The 24,048-nt window shown below is 46.2% G+C and overlaps 1 protein-coding gene across 17 annotated transcripts in view; it reads left to right on the top strand.

Moving 5' to 3' along the window:
- The window catches only part of BLNK (B cell linker), an 833,130-nt gene that overhangs the window by 444,362 nt on the left and 364,720 nt on the right, over nucleotides 1-24,048 (top strand). For 2 of the 17 annotated variants that reach the window (XM_086922522.1, XM_086922518.1), the window contains exon 1: nucleotides 13,082-13,344. The exons of 11 other annotated variants lie outside the window; for them this stretch is intronic. In XM_086922522.1, the coding sequence (XP_086778648.1) occupies nucleotides 13,298-13,344 (47 nt within the window). In that variant the 5' untranslated portion in view covers nucleotides 13,082-13,297. Of the gene's footprint in view, nucleotides 1-13,048; nucleotides 13,345-24,048 lie in introns of those variants that run through there. 4 more of the 17 variants (XM_086922520.1, XM_086922523.1, XM_086922524.1 and 1 more) reach the window with 4 other exon arrangements.

The raw sequence follows: 24,048 nt of genomic DNA, 5'->3' as shown, positions 1-24,048 counted from the left end.
AAGGTCACACCTGGCTTTAACCTGTTATACCTCTGGGGTTTGTGGACTCTATACACACTGTACCTTATTCTGGTCCAGTATATATAGAGCCACTTTCTCACATTGGTGGATCAGCGGTGGGATACAAACTTGCATTTGTTGGACTAGTTGGTTACCATCTGATCACACGACAGAAGTCATGAATTGCCTTAAGAATTCTGAAATTCGAGGAGGAGCTAAGCCGTGATCCAAGATGGCCGCATAAGCTCCCGGCTCCGCCGACCTCCGCCGGCGGCTCAACTATCCTGTTGACTATCCTCTACCCACGCCCCGTGCCTCACTGTACGAAGGTTGCCTGATGCCAATGGTGCTTTCCCGGATTTTCTATCCCTTTTAGCGACGAAGTTATGTTGTGTTCTATTTTCGGCCTACCGCCGGGTCCTCGATTTCTGAAGCACCCGAGAGGGACCTCATCAACATCGGCTGTGGGAACGCGATTGTGGCCGGTCTTCCAGGTCTGGAAATTTTTTTTCTGCTCTTGACTCTTGTCCTTGTTGATGGATGGCGAAGAGACACTGTTGGGATCCTCCTGCACCTCGGCTGTGGGTTGCGTGCCTGCCCCCGTTTCTCCGGCCCGGGGCCGACGGGCTGCACCCACGGCCAGTGTCTGTTCTGAGTGCGCCAGTTTGGGACGCCCTTGCTATTGCGATCGCCAAGTGTGTGCCCGGAGCCCGGTGCTGTGTGCTGGAGTTTGTGTTCCCCTCCGTCCTCTGAGCCCCGGGATGGAGGGGGTGGATGGCGCACATTCATTGAGGTTCGTAATGGCGGCAATTGAAGCGCTCCGCTCGCAATTCACCGACGCTTGTGTCTCTCTGGCGGCGAAACTGGACGATGTTTGCTTGCGGCCGGCCACGGTTGCTGCAGTGCCTGCACACAACTCCGCGATCCAGACGACCGATCTGACCCTCCATCTGCAGGGACCCGAGCGGCAGCCCGATTTGGTTCCTTTGAGAGTCGGCCCCACCTTTCCTTCATCTACTGCAGCGCATGGTCTTCCCTTTACATCTCCTCTTCGATGGTGTGTGGTCGTTGGAAATCCTGTTCTTTATTGCCGAGTCTCACGGTCCCGTCGGAGAAGATCGCCATTTTCCTTTGTCCCGGCCAGTCTGCTCAACGGATGCCGCCATTTTGAAACCGACCCGTGCTCAGCCTTCACTGCTCTGGTCCATTATATACGCTTTGATTGCTTCTGGTCTGATGTGACTTGGTTGAGATGTGCTCCGGAACGGATTCGCACTGGTCAGGGCTGACATTGACTTTGGAAACTCTTTTGCTCCTTGCCACTGCTTTGAACTTTGGGACACTTCCTCGGTTTGCAACTGTTACGACTTTGGCGATATAACTCCTTGTGACGCTTGCAGGGTTGACTTCTAATTCCCTAGGGTTGCTCCGTTTGTTCTTGCCGGGTTTGCACCAATTACCCCACCGGGCAGGGGGTCGGGGGGGTTTCTGGTGACTGTCCTCCCCGTGCTAATGCTGACTGATTCTGCTTATTGATGATTATTGTGCTATGGGGGGGATACAGCCGGCGGGAGGTATCGGGTGTACGGGGGCTTGTTTGATTTCTCCTCCTCCACTTCTTTTTAATACTTTCCCTTCTGTGGGGCAGTTTCAGGGCGACAGGCACGCTGTTAGTGGGTTAGGCCGTAGCCATTACAGGGGTGCAGGGTGGCGGGTGCGGGGGGGTTTGTTATTTTAGTTTGTTTTGTTCTATGGTCTCTGTTGCTCTTTTCTGACTTTGGGAGGGTGCTTTCCTCTTTCGTAGGGTTGGCTGTCTCTTGGGCTTGCACCTTTCTTTTTCTCTTTTCGGCTTCTCGACAAGCCTCTGTTTTTCAGTGCTGGGGGGTAGGCTCTTTGGGGTGATTTTTATAAATGTTGATCATTGTAATGTGGTTTCCCGTCCAGTATTATCGCCGTGGCTGCTTGGATTGTATAGTTGCTTTGGTTATAGCCTATCTCCGACTGAGATTGGGGTTGGCCCCAATCGTCTCCTTTCTGCTCCTATCCTGTGAGGTGCGATGCCCTTGTTGTTGCAGCCCGCACTCTTCTTCTAAAATTTCAAAATGAAAACCTCATATCCTGTCTGCAAGCCCCATAACCGCATTTGATGTACTTTGATATATCCTGTTTCCTGATTGGCTTCAGTTTCTCCTGTTTTATTGATTGCTTTTGCGGCCGGCCATGATGGTTGTGGGCCTGCGCATGTATATCCTTCTTTTCTGAATAAAGGTTTTAAAAAAAAAAAAAAATCTGAAATTGTTTTTTCCAAAATACTAAAAGTCTGGTAGGGCCTTGCTTAAGTCCCATTTGAATTTTAGAAAAATAAAAGTCACTATAGTTAGGGTAGAGGGTTAGAACTGTCAGGTTAGAATGTCTCAACAGAACCCAGCTATTAGTGGAGATAACATGGACCTGGTTGAGGAGCTCGACCTCACACCTTACTTGCACTTGAATTTCAAGGAATTGGTGTCCCTATGCAAACTTAAAAATGTAGTCATGGGCCTGCATCCAACCAAACAAGGGCTCCAGGAGCTCCTGGCTGGGTATGCAAAAGGCCACCCCTCCGAACAGGGTGACACCCAATCAGAGGAAGAAGAGGAGGAGGAGTATGATACCAATTCCCCCTCCCCCCCCCCCCATCTCCAGGAAAGTAAGGGTCTCTACACCCTCAAATCCAAGAGTCAGCTTCTGGGAGCCTGGGAACCACACAGGTGGACTGGGCCCCAGAGAACACATTGGGGGAGCCCCAATGAAGAGGACAGATTTTTAGAAAAGTTGGCTAAGATATTGGATCTAGAGTCCAGACTCCTGGCTCTAGAAAAATAAAGGAAAGAGATGGGTTTAGCTCCCGTATCTGGTGGCAGCTATACCAATATTAAGGAAAAAGAGCAATCTTATGATCCTAAGATCCCCAAAGGGAATTTCCCTAAATTTGAGGAAGGTGATGATATCACCAAGTGGTTCACAGCCTTTGAGAGGGCTTGTGATATCAGAAGATTACAGAAATCTCTCTGGGGGCACTCCTGTGGGAACTGTTCTCTGGTAACTGCAGAGACAGGCTTCTGACCCTCTCTGGGCCAGATGCAGGGTCCTATGACCTCACTACAGAATTAGGTTCTGGGGGACTCACAAAACCCAGACCCAATCGTGGATAGATTTTGCAGACTACTCAGTAAAGACACTGGAAGGTTGGTTAACTGGACACAATGTGCATGATTTTACTGGACTTTATAATTTGTTTATGAAGGAACACATTTTGAGTAATTGCATCAGCATTTGGTAGACCTAGGTCTAATTTCTCCCCAAGAATTGGGAAAGAAGGCAGACCATCGGGTCAAGACTAGGGTGACAAGGACAGCCACTGGGGTGACCAAAAGAAGGTGGTTACAAAACCTCCCCAGGGAAAAGGTGTCGAGAATCCCCAGGATAAAAAGTCTGAGTCTTCCAAAAGGTCTCAAAAACCTGTACAGGTGGTTGGGTTCCAAACTACTCTCTTTGTGCCTCAGCCCTATAGGGGGAAGAACTTTGATCCTAACAAGGCCTATTGTAACAACTGTAAAACGTTGAGACATTTAACTGTAGACAAAAACTGCCCCTACAATAAAGCCCCTAAGGCACCCAATACAGCTACTCCAGGGACAGTGAGTCTACAGATGGGATCAGAGGAGTGCCCAGAGCAAATCTAGGAATACACTCAAGCTAATCTAGTCTCTTGGGGGAAATGGAGTTTTCCACTGTAGCTGGTTGGCCACCCAACTGTAAAAAGTATTTGCAATACCCCTCTATTAATGGAACTAGAGTAGAAGCCGTGAGGGATACAGGTGCCAGTATCACTATGGTGAAGGAAATGCTGGTTTCCCCAGAGCAATATTTGATTGGGAAAACATACCCAGTAACCAATGCTGACAGCATTACCACTCAATGTCCTATGGCTATGGTGACATTGGGTTGGGGGAGGTTGCTGGCCTGAAACTGGTAGTGGTCTCTCCACAATTGCCAGCTGACTGTCTGCTTGGAAATGACCTGGAAACCTCAGCCTGGGCTGAGGTTGAGCAAGTAACCCATGCAGCCATGCTGGGTATCCCTAGACTGGTGTGTGTGCAAACCAGAGCACAGAGCAAAAAGAAGGGTTAACAAATAGGTTTGGAGCCTGAAAGTATGGCCCAACCAACTAAGAGAAAAAGCAAGAAGACTGGGGGACCAGCTTCTACACAGCAAGCCTCTCATGACCCCTCTCCTCGGGGAGAGGACTTCGAAACCCTAGAGGGAACTGAGCCCATGGAGCTTGAGACTTACCAGGTTGGACTCCTGGGCCCAGAGGGACCCACTAGGGAAGAGATGTGCCAGGGTCAAGCTGTTTCAGAAGCCCGGGGAGATGTCAGTGGTGCCCACAGAGCTTATTGGGAAGAGTGATTACTGTATGCTGAGGCAGAAACCCCACTCCTGGAGCTACCAGGAGGGTGGTAGTGCCACAAAAGTACAGGGAGTTCCTCCTAACTTTAGCTCATGACATCCTCCTAGCTGGACATCTGGGGCAGAGCAAAACTTGGGAAAGGCTAGTTAGCCACTTCTACTGGCCCCAGATGAACCAAAAGGTGAAGGAGTTTGTGAGCTCCTGTGTTACTTGTCAGGCCAGTGGCAAGACAGGTGGCAAACCAAAGGCCCCCCTGATACCACTGCCAGTGGTGGGGGTATCCTTTGAAAGGGTAGGTGTGGACATTGTAGGTCCACTTGAACCTCCCACAGCCTCATGGAACAAATTCATTCTAGTAGTAGTGGATTATGCTACTAGGTACCCTGAAGCAATTCCCTTTAGGGTTACTACAGCTCCTGCAGTAGCCAAGGCCCTCCTGGGTGTCTTCACCAGGGTAGGGTTTCCTAAGGAGGTGGTTTCAGACAGAGGTTCTAACTTCATGTCTGCTTACCTGAAACACATGTGGAAGGAGTGTGGGGTGCAGTACAAGTTTACTACCCCATACCACCCACAAACCAATGGTCTTGTTGAAAGATTGCCTCAGAAAGGAGTGGGGTTTTCACCCTTTGAGCTTCTGTTTGATCATCCTGTAAGGGGACCCCTTTGCCTTCTGAAAGAAGGTTGGGAGAGGCCTCTAGAAGAACCCAAACGAGACATTGTGAACTATGTGCTTGGCCTAAGGTCCAGAATGGCTGAGTACATGGACAAGGCATCCAAGAATCTTGAGGCCAGCCAGGAGCTGCAGAAGCACTGGTATGACCAAAAATCTGCCATGGTTGAATTTCAACCTGGACAACAGGTGTGGGTTTTGGAGCCAGAGGCACCAAGGGCTCTCCGAGACAGATGGAGTGGCCCTTACCCTATCCTGGAGAAAAAGAGTGAGGTCACTTAGTGGACCTGGACACCAGCAGGACACCCAAAAGGGTTATCCATATGAACCGCCTTAAACTCTACAATGAAAGGGCTGACCTCACCATGCTGATGGTGACTGATGAGGAACAGGAAGCAGAGAGTGAACCTCTCCCTGATCTCCTCTCTGCCAGCCCAAACGATGGGTCAGTGGATGGAGTGGTCTTTTCAGACACCCTCTCCCCCCAACAGCAGACTGACTGCAAGGTAGTCTTGCAACAGTTTGCTAGTCTCTTTTCCTTGACCCCTGGTCTGACCACTTGGTGCACCCATGATGTGGACACTGGTGAGAGTAACCCTGTCAAAAATAAAATCTATTGACAATCAGACCAAGTCAAGGAAAGCATCAAAGCTGAAGTCAGCGAAGATGCTGGAACTAGGGGTGATTGAACTCCCTGAGAGCCCTGTGGTTCTGGTCCCCAAACCTCATCAACAGGGTGGAAAGAGAGAGATGAGGTTCTGCGTGGACTATAGAGGACTCAACTATGTCACCAAGACAGATGCTCACCCCATTCCAAGAGCAGATGAGTTGGTAGACAAGCTAGGGGCAGCCAAATTCCTCAGTACCTTTGACTTAACTGCAGGGTACTTGCAGATTGGCATGGCCCTAGGAGATAAAGAGAAAACAGCAATCTCCACCCCTGATGGGCACTATCAGTTTACTGTGATGCCTTTTGGGTTAAAGAATGCCCCTGCCACATTCCAGAGTTTGGTGAACCAAGTCCTGACTGGACTGGAGTCCATTAGTGCAGCTTATCTTGATGATATTGCTGTCTTTATCTCCACCTGGCAGGATCACCTGATCCACCTTGGGAAGGTTCTACAAGCGCTGCAATCTGCAGGACTGACTATCAAGGCATCCAAATGCCAGATAGGGCAGGGCACTGTGGTGTACTTAGGCCACCTTGTTGGTGGAGGCCATGTCCAACCCTTACAGCCCAAGATCCAGAGTATCCTGGACTGGGCAGCTCCAACCACCCAGACCCAAGTCAGGGCATTTCTTGGCTTGACTGGATATTACAGGAAATTTGTGAAGGGATATGGGTTCATTGTGACTTCCCTCACAGGACTCACATCCAATAAAATGCCCAAGAAAGTAAACTGGACTGTTAGCTGCCAAAAAGCTTTTGACACCCTGAAAGAAGCAATGTGCTCAGCACCCATTCTAAAAGCACCAGGCTACTCCAAGCAGTTCATCGTGCAGACGGATGCCTCAGAGCTGGGGATAGGAGCGGCCCTCTCCCAGATCAATGAGGAAGGCCAAGACCAACCGGTTGCTTTTATAAGCAGGAGGCTACTCCCCAGAGAGCAGCGTTGGAGTGCCATTGAGAGGGAGGCCTTTGCTGTGGTTTGGTCCCTGAAGAAGTTGAGGCCCTGGCTGTTTGGAACTCACTTCCTGGTTCAAACTGACCACAGACCTCTCAGATGGCTAATGCAGAGGAAGGGGGGAAATCCAAACTACTGAGATGGTCCATCTCCCTACAAGGAATGGACTTTGAAGTGGAACACCGACCAGGGACTTCCCATGCCAATGCAGGTGGACTTTCCAGGTTCTTCCACTTAGACAATGAAGACTCCCCAGGGCAAGGTTAGTCTTGTCACCTTTCGTTTGGAGAGGGGGGGGGGTTGTGTGAGAAAGTGCCATCTTTCTTGCATTGGTTTGCCCCCACTTTTTGCTGAACTGCTGATGTGCTTTGACTGAGTGTGCCCTGGGCTCCTGCCAACCAGGTACCCAGGGCCTGTGTTCCGTCCCTAAAGCTGTATTGAAACAAAACCCAATTGGCATCTCTGGCCACCTATCAGCCCTTTGTAAATGGTTTCCTAGGTGCCCAGGGCCTGGTGACCAGAGAAGAACCCTAAGGGCTGCAGCACTTATTGTGCCACCCTTAGGGGCCCTGTACCCTGACACCCACGCACTACTTTTGCAGGCTGAGTGTCTAAGTACAGAACTAAACAGAGAGTCGACATGGCACACATCCCTATGTGCCATGCCCACAGAACCCACTGCCCTGGCATACTTCAGTCACCCCTCTAGATGGGTCCCCTATGCCAGTGGTGTGTGCAAAGATGCATGAGCCCTGCGCCCCTACAGTACCCTGAGCATCCCGGGGCACTGTAAATGCAGTGATGACATTAAGAGTATATGGTGCTGGGAGGTTGTCATTATGAACTTCCCATCAGCATAATGGCTACACTGAAGACTGACAAGTTTGGTACAAAACTTCTCAACACATTAAGCCTGCACTGATGCCAGTGTGGGATTTAATGTCAAATGCACCAGAGGGCATCTTGGAGATGCCCCCTGAAAACCTAACCCACAATCCATGTCTGGTCTGAGTGGCTGCAGAAGCTGCCACACAGCAGACATGTTGCTGGACCCCTGGGTGGAGAGCCCCCGCTCTCCTGGGCCTGCAACAATGCAAATCCTGGGCGAGGTGCTAGGTCTCCTCCCCAGGAAGGGCAGGGGGAAGCTTCAAAGGCATGCCGCCTCTGTGAGCTTCTCCAAACCATTTGCTGTACTCAGCAACTGGCCCCCACCAGTTCCAACCCCCACTCTGGTGGGAAGACTGGTGGGAAACCCTACGTCAGGAAGGGGGTGTGCCAGCCTGTGCCAACCCTTCCCCTCAGGTGGGAGAGGCGAGGTGAAGCAAGACCCCGGGCTCCGGCCATCTTGAAGATGGGGAGCCCTGCCCAATCACAGCTAGGCTCCTGCCCCATCCCACAGGAAGGAGCAGGCTAGGGGATGTACCCACCCCAGGACAGGGACCTATTGGTCCCTGCCCTTGCCCTACCTGTAACGCCTCTAAATTTAGTATTTAGGGGCACCCTGAACCTTCTTTCCTGAGATCCTGATACGAAAAGAAGAAAGAAGATCAAGAGGAAGAAGATCCGCCGTGCAGCTGCTAACAAGAGGACGACCACAACTGACTTGGCCCCAGCCCTACCAGCCTGTCGATCCTGGAACCTGCTTGGTGTGTATTCAACAAGGACCCCCTGAAGTTATGGATACAATGGTTCCTAGGTCAGGGAAAGCAGAATTTATGACAAAAAGCAACCTAGGCAACTAGTATTTGACACTGTATTATACATAAGGACAATTGGCTACACATTAGTATAAAAGTACATGTTTTTATTATAAATTTGTTTTGGACATATAAGAAAACAATTGACATAAATAGAAAGAAGGGACAATGAACACAATTGGAATTGTACAATATCAATAAAATTCATACATTTATAACATTTTATGTAAACAAGGTTAAAAACAAATATTATAAGTGGCGGAATGAGTCTCTACGCGCGTTTCGGCGAACCAGCGCCTTCTTCTGGAGTTAGCCACACAAACTAGTTAAAAAAAGAAGAAAATACACCGAAGGTTGATAGATAATTGGTTTAATGCCAGGGGATTTTCTAAGTTGATGAAGGATTGTTGAACCTGATTCGATGCAACTTTTCTATGTATTTCCCGCCAGCCGGAGACTCGTCATAAATTAATCATTTGCGATAATTTGGTATCATCTTCTTCTGTGTAACTGATTTATCTTAAGGTTTAAGGAAGACGTTCCAAAGTTTGTAAATAGCAAATATGGGGCGGCTTACTTAAAAGATCTCCCTGTCCGAGTTTATTCGGCAGAGCTCTTTCTATTGATGGTTAAAAGATCTCCCTGTCTGAAGATGTTCAGCAGGGCTCAAAATGTCCGGCGGCGGGACGTCGGGAACGATGCGACTTGATCGTAGGTTCAGTGAACCTACGATCAAGTCGCATCGTTCCCGACGGCAGGGAGATCTTTTAAATAAGCCGCCCCAAATTTGCTATTTACAAACTTTGGAACGTCTTCCTTAAACCTTAAGATAAATCAGTTACACAGAAGAAGATGATACCAAATTATCGCAAATGATTAATTTATGACGAGTCTCCGGCTGGCGGGAAATACATAGAAAAGTTGCATCGAATCAGGTTCAACAATCCTTCATCAACTTAGAAAATCCCCTGGCATTAAACCAATTATCTATCAACCTTCGGTGTATTTTCTTCTTTTTTTAACTAGTTTGTGTGGCTAACTCCAGAAGAAGGCGCTGGTTCGCCGAAACGCGCGTAGAGACTCATTCCGCCACTTATAATATTTGTTTTTAACCTTGTTTACATAAAATGTTATAAATGTATGAATTTTATTGATATTGTACAATTCCAATTGTGTTCATTGTCCCTTCTTTCTATTTATGTCAATTGTTTTCTTATATGTCCAACACAAATTTATAATAAAAACATGTACTTTTATACTAATGTGTAGCCAATTGTCCTTATGTATAATACAGTGTCAAATACTAGTTGCCTAGGTTGCTTTTTGTCATAGATCCTGGAACCTGCTCCTGCCTAAACTCCAGCAGACAGCAACCTTGGGACACCCAGAGGACCTGCCGGCCTTGACCCTCTTAAAGACTGGGACTCCCATCAGTAGAGGCCCTGCTGCAACAACACCCTCGGTGCCAGCCAGGAAGCTCCGGACCAGCCCACTCTGCACCCGTCGAGCCCGGCCCGTGCCCAAGTGCTCCAAGACCACAAGGACATCCCCTCGGCGACTGGGACCCAATGTACAGTGCCCAAAGACCCTCCTTGACAATCCAGACGACGCTTGCTGACTCAGAATCAGGGACCCCTCCAACCGCGACAAGCTAAGGGTAAGCTTTCCCGACACCTAAAGACACCCCTGCACCCGGCGCCCTACAGCCCCCTGTGCCTTCCTTTGGGGTACCTACCTGTGCTCCAAGATCCCAACTTACCTCTCGAAGTGGTGGTCGCCCCTGGAGAGTCTCGGTCCCCGAGCCTGCAGCCTTTGTTCGTTTGTTACCTTTCCCATTGAACAACATTGAGCGCCTGACGGCTCAAAAGCACCCCGCACCCAGCCGCCTGTGTGCCGTGCCACCTTTGCCCTATCCTACTTCCCCATTTGCCCTGAACAAGTGACCAGGAGCCCCACTCACAAAGCTGCGCGGCCTGCTAGCCAGCAGCCACCAACCGGAGGCCCCCTGCCCCTCATTGGATAACATTGGGCCTAACTACCTCTGCACCCGGCCGCCCCTGTGCCGATGAGGGTGAACCAACGGTACCTACCTCACCCTGGGGGACCGTTAACTTCCCCAGTCGAGTACTCACCTGGAAACCGGTAACTCACTTACCTGCCATTGGATAACATTGACTGGCTTGACTCAAAAAATCTTCTAAGTGTGAAGTTTCGGAAACTTAAAATATTCATATAAAATCAACCGTATTCTGAATTCCGAAGTATTCACCTGTGATCAGGGGAGAAGCCAGTACTGTACTTTGCATCCCAGTACTAAACCACAAAAGTAATCCTTACCGGGTTTACAAGCAACCTGAATTTTCTCTATAGGAATCCATTGTCTGCTTTTCTATGAAATTTCTTCTGTCTACTTTTGAAAACTTGAAATATTCTTTAAAAATCATACGAAGTACTGAAACACAATTACTTACCTGTTTTAAGTTGAGACCCCAGTGCTGTAACTAGGGGCCCAGTACTGGATTACAAAAGTAGCGAGATCGTACTTTACCTGCAACCTGATTTTTCTCCCATTGGATAACATTGCCAGATTACTGTTGAAAAGTTTCTAAGTGTGAACTTTTAAAGTAGCTTTATATTCTAGAAACATCACAGCAATAACTAAAACGTTTTTACGAAGTTGTTTTTAGCTTAGACCCCAGGACTGAATCTAGGATCCAGTACTGGGATTACCAAAGTAATCTACAAAGTAATCAACTGTGTTTATATAGGAAAACCCATTGAGCTCAATGGTAATTGTGTGTAGAATTGTGTTGCCTACTGCAACCCCTGTACCTATTGTGTTTACAAAGCTTATTGCCTTTCTGCAAAGTACTCATCTGAGGCCTCTCATATTGAGAACAGTATATTTTGATACCTGTTGGTTCTAAAAATAAAACAGCTATATCTTTGATATGAAAACAATTGGCCTGGAGTTCAGTCTTTGAGTGTGTGAAACCTTTTGCTGACTGAGTGGGTACAACAAATGCTTTACACTGTCCTCTGGTACTGCCTTACTGCTCGACCAAGCTACCACTTTAGAGAGTAAGGTCACACCTGGCTTTAACCTCTGTTATACCTCTGGGGTCTGTGAACTGTATACACACTGTACCTTATTCTGGTCCAGCATATAGAGAGCCACTTTATCACAAACACATATTCTGGAGTTTAGGCCATTAAGTGTTTACAAAAATGTGGTCTTGCTGCTAGTCAGGACACAAACATGCGGGCTCCTGGTTGACAATGGAATTGTTTTCAAGTCTCTCTGCCTTTTACGTAAGTGTATTTATGGCAGTGCTTAAACATAAATGTAGGTTAAGATTCCCCACCATTAACTGTCCAGTTTGACTTCATCTGCCAACCATCACCTTCTCATACAATACCTTTTCGAAGACCACCATAGGCGCTCATTAGGCCTGATTCACAAAAGTAAACGTATACCAAAAGTCTAAGTTTAGACCTGGAGTCTAAGTTTAGAGCTACATTCTAACTTTACTACTACTAAAGTTAGACTTTTGCTGTAAGTTTGGACCAAAAGTCTAACTTTGGTAGTGGTAAAGTTAGAATTTAGGTCTCAACTTAAATTTCAGGTCTAAACTTAGACTTTTGGTTTAAGTTTACTTTTGAGAATCAGGCCCATTGACTTTTATCTTCGGAGTACTGACTTTAGAAATGCTCCGTGAAACTCTAATTTCAGAGCCCGGCTTCCATTTCAGGCATAAGTTTTTATCGTTTCTCCTTCAGGGCCTTATGCATGAAAGGGTCTTCCCCATCCTGTGTCTTTGGGAACATAGGTTAGTACATATGGCCCTTAGCCCTAAGCACTTCTTTGGAGACCAGCACCTTGAGACAACCACTTGGTTGTAGGAGTATGCTACTTAAGTAGTCTATCCATTCATAATAGCTGAGAGAATTCTATTATAGCAAATGTCGCAATGTTATCCGACACAGCAGCGAGAGAGATCTGGGTACAGGGTTTAGAGCCTAAGCTCACTCACATTTGTCTGGAACAAGGTAGAATTTGATGAACTTTGGCAATGGAAGAACAAAATACTGATTAATCGAAGGAGTCTTGCTATATTTAGCCTTTTTGACTTAGAACTCAGGACTATAAAGAGTTTTAGGATGATGATGATAATGATTATGATGAATATAGAACTTTGATGTAGCAATTGACATGTAACTTTTGAAGTGGCATACTGCGTAGAATTCCAAAGAACAATATCAAATATTTTCAACTAAAAAGGAAAAATGTACATTTAAAATAATGTGGAACGTGCTGTAACTGTGCTGTGCATTTCCTCATTTTACCGGCACTCACGAAAATAAAAGATGATAAACAGCTTCGCCCGGTTGCTCTGCCCTCCTTACTGTCAGGCACAGTGAGTCTCTGCTGAATTTCGAACAGAAACTTGTAGCACAAGAAACAGTAACAGGAAATACTGCCATAATTCCTTGAGCGCATCCCATTACCGTCGACCAATAGAAAAGGCCGCCTTCACCGGCTCATTTGCACATGCCCTGGCATAGGTTCCAGCTGATGAAAGGGACAATCAATCCGTAAGGAGGACTAGGCGTGTTGGTGACGTCACGTGCCAATGAAGAAACATGAAACCCGAACTTGTGCTCCGTCAAGTTTCAGTTCTCATGATTGGAGAGCGTCGGCTCGCACACTGCAAACCTGCGCGCGGAGAAGATGTGACACGTGCCAGCTTGGCTGATTAAACCAGGTGACCCTGCCAGCCCCGCGCGCACGGAGAGGGGAGCCACCTATGGTCATTTTTTGGGGTGTCTGGGAATCCTTGCTGCAAAGAAAATGGAAAAAGTGAACAGAATTACGGAGCCAGTACGCAACACTTTCGGGTGAGACATTTACTTTCTCCTTACTATGGTCGTTTGCTTACAATTGGGAGTTCGTCCTCCGCTAAAAGTCTTGTCCATTGGTTCCGTTCCAGTGTGCTGGTAAAACTGAAAAGAACACAGCAATATAGCCAGCCACGTAATTGGGACTGTTCCCTCTGCAATTAGTTTAAAAGTACAACGGTAGGAAGCGGCACCTGCTCGCGGTCCGCCTCTCCCAGGGAGCAGGAACGGACCCGTATTGACAGAGGTAGCTAAAGCAGGGGAACTTCCTGGTTGCTAATAGGCGTCTCTGTTTCGATTAAATCCCCGACAAGTAAAAGGCATTTAAAAAGTTGTCAGGAAAACGTTTTTAAAACATAAATGCCGCCTAAACAAGGTATCACAAGGTGTATAGGAGACAGAATACGGTGGATCAGATGAATTCATGTTTATTACTTTAGTAAGAGAAATAATTTTAGTGAAAAGTTTGCCTCTTTGTATTGTGACGTTTTTGAAATTGATATTCGGCGTTATTTACTCTAAATCATCCGTTTTATTTATCCGTTTTAAGTCATCTAAGTCATGTTTTTTGGGACAGACAGGGAGAGTCGTTGTCGAATGTTCAGAGTTTTGGGTGGCTTTCTCCAGTAAAGTGACACGAAAGGGGAGAGATGTCAAATGTGGTATGTATCTACAGCAAAGGGCCAGAGAATTCACTTTACCATGCGAGACATATTTATTTATTTCTTCCGGTTTTTCTACAGTGTGAAAATAATAACCCTAAACTAGGTTAGTACGTTTAATAGAGGGAAAAATAAGCGTGTTACAGTGGTCATATTAATGTACATTTTAATGAGTTTCGTGTATGTAGGTACATCAGAAGAATGCAAGATAAGAACATGTCACTTAAAGCTTTATATCTATTGAAGTTTGGTAGCTTTTCTGAAGGGTTTACAAAGTACGGTTATTACATCAATACTGTCATGGCCTATACAGTGAAGAATGCAATCGTGTCACTGAGGAAGCGTCAACTGTTTCGCAAGTTGGTGATTGCTCGGTCAGCTCCTGAAGGAAGTGAAAGAACTATCCTTCCTGAAATTTAAGGGAATGTTCTTCCGGATCTTGGGAGCGAACGCGTTAAAGTAGAGGTTTTGTTGCAGCCAAGTGTTTGCAGGGAGAGATTGCTAGTGCTGCTGGCATGTCTTCACCCACCCGCGAATTTCAGTTTCCTTTTCCGAGAGTGGAAGGTGTTAAGCTTCAGTGCTTTAAATATGTGCAGTGTGTTTGGAGAGGGAGACACTTGAGTTGATGAAGCTCTGGCCTTGGGATACAGTCGTTTTCTGGGGACACTCCCAGAGGCCAGTGGGAATAGAACTTCTGTATTGCTCCTGAGATTACTATTGCCATATGACTTGATCTAGATCTTCTTTGAAGATACATCTCTTTAGTGATTGTATCTGCAAAAAACACGGGAAAGGGTATTTTCAAGTAATGGAGAGCCATAAAAATCACGATGAATAACTACAAACACAAATGAACAAATAAGTGAGGTAGGTGCCTGCCTTGAACCAGCAACATATCTTTTAAGCGAATTTGTTTATATCTGGAGTTCTGAAAGACCCGTTTTTTGAGGTCATATGTTTAGAACTAGTGTGAAGTAGCATTTTTGTTCAAGTAAGTCCTACCCATTAAAATTGTTATCTGTATTTGAAGCCTGTTTTCAAGACATCCCTCGTGTGTTGTATGTAGCCGGTGAAGCTCTGCAGTGATATAGGCACAAAATGTGCACGTATGTCCTGTTAACAGTTAAATGCCACCATAAATTGAGACTTTAGCTGACCAAAAAGAGAGGTAGTTCATATAAAAGTGATAACTTATTTATATGTAACTAGTAAGTGAGCTTCAATGATATATATAATTGCAGTTTATATATGTAAATGTGTGATAAGTGTGAGTAGTGTATGCACACCTAATTTCCGATAAGCATTAGAAAAGTATGCATGCACAGGGAAGTGTAACGGAATTGGTCAAAGTCAGCTGATGCAAATTTATTTGCTAAGTATAGGAAAGCACATGATGTGTCTGTGCAGACATCAAATATACCCAAAAAAGAACCGTGGGAGTGGGGTGGAGGAAGTGCAAAAACAATCCAGTATTTACACCATGTTGGTACAAAAGAATGCTCCGTATGACAAAAATAACAATTTGACAGTAAACATTTGCTAAGGAAAAAATTCAGTTTCGTGATGCTCCCCTTGGCCACATATATTTGGAAAAATGCCTGTACATCCCCAATCAAAACTAATGTAAAACATATATATGTGTGTGCCTGTTTATGTGTGTGTTTTGTGTGTAGTAAAATATTCATACACTATACCTCACTTACATGGGCATGTATGTGAATTAGGAAAAATCATAAACTATGCACCTGTTCAGTGTAACTTGCCCATTGTCATATTAACACACCTTTTGACCGAACCTCAGTGAATCGGCTTCTAGGGTTCTGGAGGTAAAGTGTCAGGGGTGTAATGTAAGCCCCTGCAGCCCATTGACGTCATTTAGAGGTTGCAGCTGCCACCCTTGCAACCGCTGGCACGGCATTTGCGATCCCTGGACTCAGAGGTAGCAAATGCAGTCAGGGGAGGCTCCTCCGTTATGGCGGAGGAGCATTGCCCCACTGCGGGAACCAGCAGACACATGTAAAATAAAATGATAATAAAGCAGTTAGTAAAACTGCTTTAATATCATTTTATTTTACTCCTGAGCCGCAGCCAATTCTTGAGGCCGGGGCCATCAGGAGCAGAAGGAGTGGTGGGCTCAGGGCACTGCCAGTGTGCATGTAGGTTTGGCCGGCTGTCTTAAGACGGCCAAACTAACATGCTCCCTTGGATATCTCCAGGCTATTGCTTAGAGATATCGGCAGGCTCCCAAACCAGTCCCTGCTGGAGCGTGGAACCAGCCCGCTCCACCCAATCCCTATGCTTCTCTCATACTGGGTAATACCAGCTTGAGAGTAGCAACTGGATTGGTGCAGGGGACTCTGTGAGCCTGTGGGAGCATTGTCTATAAAGGCTGCGAGGCGGCGGACGTCAGGCTGCAGGTACGTTTTTATTTTTTTATGCTCCCACCCCCACGCTCCCCCACCAATTTCCGCAGCTAACGGCAGCCCCTGAACACAGTGCCAGAAATACAGGGGCAGCTCATCCTGACATTGGTTGGGGCTGACATCTCCTTGTTTTTTGTCAATTTTTGTTGCACTAATAGTGAATAATAACATATTATTCACAATAGTGTAATAAAAATGGTGTACAAATAGCTGGAATTTGACCCTCCGTAGCAGTTGATGTAAGTAAAAAAGGCCTTTAGATGTATGTTGTGTGCATGCGTGCAGGTGACATTATGGTAATGTGAGAGGGTGCGTGTATGTCTGATTTTGTGTGTATGTGTAACCATGTGAGTGTGAGCGAATGTAGAGCTCAATTGGCATGTGATGTCACTTCCGCTACCCCAAGATTTTTGGTGAATTGCCTTTCCAGCTGGAGCCTAGTAGAGGCAAGCAGGGATTCTCAACCTTCAGGGGCCTCTTTCAGCCTAAAGCCTGTGAATATCAGTGACATATGCAAGTATCAGATGCCCCTCTCTACATTCTGCAGGGCCCACCATTTTGATTTACCCCACTGCCTGCTGTCCCCACACAAAAGAAACATCGCCTGACAATGAGAGCTAAAACTGCAAGACTGTGAGCAACTTCCTTCAGACCACACATTGTGGGAGTCGGGGCACGAGGATGAACCACGGTTGTAAGGCTAGAAGAAATTAGAGCAACCCTGCCCTATCCAGAGCGGAGGCAACATGCCCAGACGTCAGCGAGCAGTCACGGCAGAGCGAGTGCAGATTACTCATGGGCTGTATAACCCAGAATTAAAAGGGGAGCTTGGCTGTGGGTGTTGTTCACTGTAGTTTTCGTTCGTCATTCCTGGTAGAGCTGAATAAAGTGCCGCATGTTGCAGAAAGGAGCCTGTGATGAGGTATTACTGCAAATTATAGATTTGATGCCCTTCAGCAGGAGCATTAATAGTGGCATTCCAGATATACATCCTGATACATAAATGTCAGTGCCAGGTGACCCCTTCAACCTTGCAATGCAGCCAGAGGACCCCTTTAAAGATGATACCTAGTTTTTATTAGTTATTGCTCACGCCTTTAGAGTAACACCAATAACGTTATATATAGGCCAAGGTTAAATGCCCTTTACTCCTGCGCAATCTCACATAATCTTGCATATTTCATGCTGCGCTTATTATATGAAACTCCTGAAATAATGCCTTTATATTATGTTGTATACGTTTAGTATGAAATCACAGGAACAACCCGAACGACCAGAAAGCAAGTGGCTGTTGCTCTTAGCACTTGTATTTTTTACGCTTTTTTTGGTTTGAAATGCATCCTCGCCTGCCAATGATAACTCAAGGATGCATTTCATGCTAAAATATATTGCTAAATACCAGTTTTGTATTTTGCATAATAATTGTTGTAGAATTTCGCATAATTACTCAAAAGCAAGTTACGTGAATTTCGCACACCTCTAGTTATATACAGGCAGATCCCTCAGAGTTGCAGAAGAGGAGTTAGCACTCTACAACTGCTGTTCTTAAACAGCATTTAAGTATTCCAAATTCTGTTATCTTGTGTATTCATCATGGAAATAAATAATCTCACATGCTGGAGTTTTGCTTCAGTTTAGTTTATTTTTATTCCTTTAATTTCTTTTAGAAGAGATTGAATCGAGTTTTAACATAGGAAGGAGGATCCACTAACGTGTTAGTACACGTTAGTTATGGGGACAATGTATCCATTTAGCTTTTTGGGCATTGCATATGTTTCATTTATTCAGTTGAGACATGTTTCACTCAGTTTAATATCTACCCTTTAAGCTTTAAGGCTCTATCTTTCTTTTGTATTCATTTCACATGAATTATAGTCTTATTTTGCAGTACATCTTCACTTATACTGGTTTGTTGTTAGCCTCAGAAAAAAGATGCAGTCTGAAAACACACCTTTTTTATTTGTGATGCCTTAACATGTAGAGTAGTGGTGACAGTGCTGGCTTGCAGAGGGAGTGCAGCAGGGCGGTGAGGCGGTGCAGGGGAGGAGCAGGGTGGGGGGGTTAGTGGAGTCGGATATACAACAGCCAGGAGTAAAGTAAGTCAATAAATAAATAAATACAAGTATTTACCTTGCGCTCGCTGCATCGCAGAGTTGACGATGCAGCGAACGCAAGGTAAATCGTTTTATTTATTTATTTATTTATTTACTTACTTTACTCCTGGCCATCATAGGCCTAACTCCACTACCTCCCCACCATGCCCCTCCCCGCCCACCCACCCACAGCACTCCCTCGGCGAGCCGCCACTGAGTGGTGACCTATACATTATTGTGTTATGTGCTTCACTTTTGAGTCAGTTCTTCCACCCCCTGCCAGCCGCTGTGTAGTTCTGCCAGCTGGGAGACTCCTTTGCATTCAATGCCCACAAAAGGTAGAGTGAGGTGCCAGTCGGAATTTGAATGCATCTCTGAGCTCGCTTTCCATCTCACACTCAAACATACACAGAAGTAGGCAAAGGGGCATATTCTCTCTCTCCCTCCCTCTCCCTCTCCCAAAAAGGTTCACTTGGGATTGTTACAGCAAGCACAGTGTGAATCTGATTGACAGAGAAGGGCCTTAATGGTCCCTTCTCTATCAAACACAGCAGGGCGTGAACATTCCAAACAGGACACCCCTCGCATAACGCACATGAGCCACTGCTGAATGGTTCAGCAGTTACTCACCTACGAGCTAGAGAGGCGCTTTGGCTGTCAGAGTGCCGTACAGATCTGCTCCTCTCTGACTGCCTCGAGCTCCGCAGAACTAGCACCAATTAGCTTACCATCACTGAGTACCGGTTCTCTCCTTAGCAGTGGAGAAGTGCCAGTAGTACTCTGATCGGTAAAAATAGGAAGTGCGGGTACTCGGTACCGGTGAGTACCGGTCCATTTAAAGCACTGATGTGAGCTATACAAAACTGCCTCCTATGTTTGATTTAGTAAGCTACAATGTTGTTCATGTGTAACAGTAAGCCAGCGCACACAGAAGGTACACATAACAACTGACTTGCATCTTGGTTTACAGCTGGCATTGTTGTCAGGGTGGGGGAAAAAAAATTCTGTTTCTAAGTTCATGTTTGAAAACTGTCACTTTAAAATAAAAATGCTTCTCAATGCAGTGATCTAATCTGATTTACCAAGGTGAAACGGTTCTGCATGTTAAACATTTTGAAGAGACTTTGAGTTCAGCGGTGCAGGACACCCTAGTTACTTCCTTTCTTTCTCTGTCTCAGGGCCGTTTCTGCCATTAGACAGGACTAGGCGGCCGCCTAGGGTGGCAAAATGGTGAGAGCGGCATTGTGTTGTGGCAAAAATCATGCAGTGGAGTGCACTGTGCAAGTGCACCTGCTGCTTATGACATGTTGCGCAGTTTAGAGCCGAGCGCACACCCTAGATTAGTGGCGGGGGCTGGTGGCCGGGGCGCACCCTAGATAAGTGGCGTGTGTGGAGCGGGACACTCACACTAGTGTAAATGTGGGTCCCCAGGGCCGTCAATCTTGTAGCGCTGGATAGCGCTACCAATGACGGCCCTGGGCAACATTCATGGCCAATCCGTGAGCAGTGCTTCTGCCAGGGAGGGCAGCCCAGTGACGGTGACGCGCACGGCGCACCAGTGCCACCATCTCTCTCGGTGCGCGGGGGACGGACTGTGTGTGTCGGCTGGCGCGCTGCTGGCCGTGAATAAATTACTAAATACTGCAGCTGCCAGTGCCACCTGTCAGTTCCACACAGTCTTGTTTTCCCGACTCCCGACACACTTTTTTTTACTGTCTCCGACTCCAGCACGCAGCACCTCGAGCCTGCAAACAGCACAGCCGTGGCCCGTGGTGGTCGTGAACGTATGTGACTTTCAGAGCAGAGCAGTGCACCGGTGAGTCAGTCAGCACAGTTAGCAAAGGCCGCTGGCTGCGAACGTGGATGTAAAATAAATCTAAATATATATTTCGGATGCAATCTAAATGTAATAATGTTCACTCAGGCCTGCTAATGTTGTAAAATGAGGCCTGTGAGTGAATCGTTATCTCCGAGCTCGTCCTCACAGCCGGACTGGCACACACCCACAACACTGACTGAGTGAAAGCTGGGTAGCAGCCAGGCCTGGTAGCAGCACTGTGAGGGGTGACGGGTGTCGGGTGAGTGAGGTTTGGATGGTGGCGTGGGGCGGGTTTGTGTAGTATTACAAAGAATGGACTACCCTCATTTATTGTCCATTACAGTCTGTTTGTTGCAGCAGGCAGGCAGGCTAAAGATCATAAGATGGTGGGCAGTGGCGGCCCATGTCCAGGCCTCCGGCCTGTGACTGGGGTCAGGTGAGGTGATGGAATCTCCCTGCATGTGCGTGAGGCTGGAGGAGTAGTAGGACACGGAAGGGGGGGTCAAGGAAGTGCGAAGAGAGTGTGCCTTGAAGAAGAGGACCCCTTACCTTGAGCTGAGTGGTGCAGTACAGCAGTGTGTGGACGGTGGAACTGGGCCTGGTGTCAAGAGCGCCACAGCATTTCACCAGAGCCAGCAGGCCCTCGTACCTTGAGAAGAAGAGGCCCCCGCCCCCTGTGCCCTTCCGTTCCCCAAGCAGGCAGGGAAAGCATACGTCTGCACTGCCCCAGGCATGTTGAGGGTAAGAGATGTTAAGGTGGGTGATTCGCATTGGCGTTGCCATAGATAGCTCCAGATATCCACTCTCTCCTGGATGACGGGGGAGAGAGTGATGGTAGAAAAAGGGAGGGGGCGGCATTTTGTCAATTCTCGCCTAGGGCGGCAAAACATCTTTAAACGGCTGTAGTTCACCTTTACATACATGCTTGCTTGTAGTGCAAGTCCAGTAACTAGCAGTCCAGAGCTGCTGTTGACCAAGGGGCCGCATTTAAAGGTCAGGAGGGCCTCCTGTGGCCCCAGACCGTACTTTGAGTATCAGTGGTCTATTACAAGGAACAGCCACTTGATTACAGTCCGATGCACAGCGCTCGAAGCGACCAGAAGGCCACATGCCAGTTCACTATAAAACTGCATAAATAGATACCAGTGTAGTAATATATGAATATGAGTGCACCTCCCTGTTATGGTCACGGAAAAAACACAGTCACGGAGTACCAGAGTTATAAACACAATCCTAGTGACTAAAGAAAACTCCATAGAAATAAAATAAGCATTAAAAACACCCCATGTACATATTCATATTCCGTCTACAACTTTTTCAAAACCTGTTCTATCTGCAAATGCCATTTAAGAGTTAAAATGCACATTCGAATTTAACTTTACATTTGTAACATTTTAACGCACCACAATTAGGCCGATTGTTAGCCTTGGGCCGTTGCGTTGAAATCTAATATTTCGTTAAGAATAGGTAGGTGAGGTGCATTATGGGAACCCTCGCTGTGCTTATTCCTTGTAAGAATAAAAAACTTTGTTTTCTGTCAATATAGCATTCTCTCTTTTGTGTGCTTTGCTACTATCTGGCTCTTTCCCTTCTGTCTGGAGATAATTTGAAATGTTTCAGATTGCACCAATCACCAAGGCTTCCACCTGCCATATGTGTTCATTGTTCATGCCACACACCTACGGTCCAGTTAACGCATTAAAAAGGAACAGCTTCTGATGCATAGTGCTTCTTTCTGTTCATGTTTTTTTTACTATATCCGTCTATTTCAAATTGCTCAATAAACAGTGTTGAACCCAGAGGAAGGCTCTCACAGAAACAGAGCCTGTTTAAAAATGGGGCGCACATTTAAAAGGTGTCCAGGCACATTTCAAATCAGAAGTGACATGGCAAATTGCAGTAGCAGTTGTGTACATGGGGCTGTATTTCTGGGCTCTGAGGGCCATTTGATCGTCATTTTAGTTTTGGGATGGGTTGGGGCGTTGGGCGGACTTTGATTTTTGTCTGAAAGTGGCTAGGGCACCTCTGTTGAAGACAGGTTTTTCTTCCCTGTCATGCTATCCCGAGCGTTCTCCTCGTGCTTTTTTCTCCTTATTTATCTGCCTTCTCTTCCTCCTACTTTACAGGCGTATGCTTTTCTTTCATTCTTTCCGGTCAGGACTTTTTTCATTTGAAAATTGAGAAAGCTGAAAGCGGTGAAGAGATCAAAAGCACTAGTAGATCCCCAAAAAAATCTTCGGTTCACAAATTGGCGGAAGAACAGATGGTAGTTCACCAGAATACCTATATGCACAACTCCACTTCTAAGTCCCACCTTTGTACATCTTTGCACCTTACTCTGGTTCAGTAGGATGAGCTAGATGTATGAACACTTTGAAGTTGGGCCATATCAGGTGTTAGTTATAGATTCAGTCCAGCTTAGATTCACTGCATTCGGTAGCATTTTATTTATAGTGTCTTGTATTTTACACACATGAAATACGTAATTTAAATAGGTACTGTTTCTGAATACTAATGCTGGACTGGGACAGTGACATAAATGCAAATTAGTCTTATGCCATGTGTGACACCTTCTGCCTTTCCTGAGTTGTTAGTGAACTGCATGCTGCATTCTGGTACTTGTACTTTCACTATTAACTTTGTATGCATAAAATGGTCATACTGTGTGCTTGGTGTGGAAAATTGCCCTCTTTTGCGTGGTGTACCCCCAGATTTTTGCCTTGACTGTTTTTGCTGGCTGTAGAACTCTGTGCACCTTGCCCCTGTTAACCAGGGGTAAAGTGCCTGTGCTTTCCGTTTCAACATGATGAACTAGGAATTCTCTTAAGTGGCATATTTAACTTATGTATACGCCCCTGCTATATGGTACAAAGTGCACCCAGGGCCAGTAAGTTACATGTCACAAGTAGAATACAGCACCCATTGTGCCATCTGCTACATTGACAGTGTAAACATGACTGCAGGTCTACCATCGGTAGCTTCACTGTGCAGTTTTAAACTGCAAATTAAATCTGCCAAAATAACCCCTTTTGATACTTCTAATCTTTCCTTTTAAATATCAATAGGTCACCCTTAAGTTGGCGGCACTGCCCACAAGGCAGGATGCATGGTATTTAAAAGTTGGACATGTAAAAGGATAATGTTAAAAATGACCTTACAGTGAAAAGGCTCCCCAAGCTATTTTCACTGTAGCAGGGTTGACTATTCCCAAAGGAAAGCATTAGGATACAATATTAAATTTAATAATATTAATACTGGCTGGGATGCAGCTAAAAAATGAATTCTTGGAAGTTTTGAAATATTTATTTGCAAACCAATTCACTAGTGAAGTCGGATTTGTAATACCTATTTTGGAAAAAGTTACCTTTTCCCTGCCCTAGGCTGCTAGAAGATTCCAACTTGCATGAGCTCCAACTGTCACCTGGTAGCTGGTTAGCACCTTTGATGAGGTGGGAACTGTTAGACTTGAATTTTTCAGCTAGTTTACCCCATACTTTTTGCTTTTTGGCCTCCTATTTTTGACCCTGTTTTGTTGGTTTTAGGACTCTAGGCACATTACCACTGCTATTCAGTGCTAAAGTGCATATGCTCTCCAGGTAAATTATGTCATGGATTGGTGTTTTCATGATTGGCATATTTGATTTACCGGTAAGTCCTAGTACAGTGCACTGTGTATGCCCAGGGCCTGTTCATCAAATGCTGCTAGT

The sequence above is a fragment of the Lissotriton vulgaris genome, chromosome 5 (genome assembly GCF_964263255.1).
Source record: "Lissotriton vulgaris chromosome 5, aLisVul1.2, whole genome shotgun sequence".
NCBI lineage: Eukaryota > Metazoa > Chordata > Amphibia > Caudata > Salamandridae > Lissotriton > Lissotriton vulgaris.
Note: the sequence above shows the minus strand (reverse complement) of the source record. Positions and strands in the feature narration are given on the sequence as shown.